The following is a 1,763-nucleotide window of genomic DNA, read 5'->3' as shown; positions in this document are numbered from 1 at the left end:
AAGCTGCCAATGGTGAAACACGCCATTAATTTGCAGGAGCGAGGAATCTTCGTGCCGCCTGCGTGCCAGTGCACAATGCATGGCATGGCATGGCACGAGAAGAGGCGTGTCTCCACTTACTGCGGTTTGTGCAGCACGCAGCACACGACCATTTACTTGCAAAATATTCCCGGCCGGGCCTACCGGCCAGAGTCATGGGACATGTACGTACAGCGGGTACGTACGAGCGAGCACGAAAGAAAGCTCCACGCCGCGCCACATGGGCTGCCTCCGTGAATGGAGCTCTGGGCCGCGCCGCTCCTTTTGTGTGTGCCGCCCCTTTCCAAGGCCTACAAATCTATCCATTCCCATTCCCATTCCAAGCACGGGTCCCTCTCTCGTGCGCTTCCTTTTACTCCCATGGCGAATTAGCACGGGGCCAAAAATGACCACCAGAATCCAAAGCCATCGGGTAGGGCCCGAAACAAAAGGGGAGAGAGGAGAGCGCAACGCGACTGACAAGCGAGGGAGGAAAAGGAAGGAAGCAACGGTGCCGGAATATTTGCGGATGGATGCGCCCATTATTGCTGCTGCTCCGATGTGCCTTGCATGATTGCGCCTACTCTCTCTACATACATAGACGGCCATTGCGATCGCTACTAGGAGCGCCCATCTTTTTCACGCGAATAAAGAGGATGCCCGATGCGATTCACCAAGAACACCAGAGGGAGAAGCAAGAGAGGGCTCCGATTAAAGTTGGCTGCTCTGGTCCCCCCGTTTCAAAAATTTGTTCCATTTTTATATTTTATATCCATGGTGGCGATCCGGCCGAATCCGCCTCGGCATCCAAGAAGCTTCTCCTGTCGTCATCTCATCGTCTCCCTACAATTCCTAGCAGATCAAATTCGGAACAAGAAATTGCATTTTTAACAGCCCATACTGTATCATCATCAGAATAATCATCAGAATCATCATCATCATCATCATCAGAATAATCATCATCTTTTGGAGGGGACAACATTTAATTGACATTAACAGGAACTAAAGAAAAAGCTTGAGCTTAATTTCAGGAGCGACGGCAACAACAGAGGGATTGGATGGGTAAATTTGTGGTGGTGGCTTCACTACCCAAAATGGCTAAGAGGAGGAAAGATCGATCGCCCCTCCTCCTAGATCCCACGTCTCGCCACCGGCCACCGTCCACCCATGATCCCTCCGAATTTAACTTGGTTACGGCGGGGAGCCGTCAGCACGGCGGGGCGGCGAGGGCCTGCGGCTGCTGCGGCGGCGGCGAGGCGATGAACCGGTGCTGCAGCAGCTGCGCCGCGGACGGCCGCTTCGCCGGGTGTTTCTGGAGGCAGCAGCTGATGAAGCTCCGCAGCTCCGGGGACGCGGGGGGCGGCGCCGCCGGCGACTCGGAGTAGCAGATGGCGCACATGAGGGCCGCCCAGTCGCCCTGCTTCCCCAGGTTCTCCCCGAGCGGGAAGCGGCCCAGGTAGAACTCGAGGATGCTGAGGCCGAAGCTCCAGATGTCGCCGGCGTAGCCGTTGTAGTTGCCGTCGTTGAGGTCGGTGTTGATGCGCTCGGGGCTCATGTACGCGATGGTGCCCACGGAGGAGTTGCAGGGGTCCATGGTCTGGTTCAGGATGCGCCCCACCCCGAAGTCGGCGATCTTCACGCGCCGCCCGCAGTCGATGAGCAGGTTGGACGGCTTGATGTCGCGGTGCACGATGTGGCGCCGGTGGAGGTAGGCGATCCCCGACAGCATCTGCCGCGCCACGTCC

At 57.2% G+C, this 1,763-nt stretch overlaps 1 protein-coding gene across 1 annotated transcript; it reads right to left on the bottom strand.

Annotated features, from left to right (window-relative positions):
* Positions 1–938: 938 nt before the first annotated feature.
* LOC125528869 (mitogen-activated protein kinase kinase 5-like) lies at positions 939–1,654 on the bottom strand (the record flags this gene model as incomplete). The annotated part of the gene is given in 1 exon segment (XM_048693292.1): positions 939–1,654. A coding segment is annotated over 1 exon segment (429 nt), but the record flags the coding sequence as incomplete, so codon positions are not given.
* Positions 1,655–1,763: the final 109 nt, after the last annotated feature.

Source organism: Triticum urartu, unplaced genomic scaffold (genome assembly GCF_003073215.2).
Source record: "Triticum urartu cultivar G1812 unplaced genomic scaffold, Tu2.1 TuUngrouped_contig_5172, whole genome shotgun sequence".
NCBI classification, from domain to species: domain Eukaryota; kingdom Viridiplantae; phylum Streptophyta; class Magnoliopsida; order Poales; family Poaceae; genus Triticum; species Triticum urartu.
This window is presented reverse-complemented; position numbering and strand designations above follow the sequence as displayed.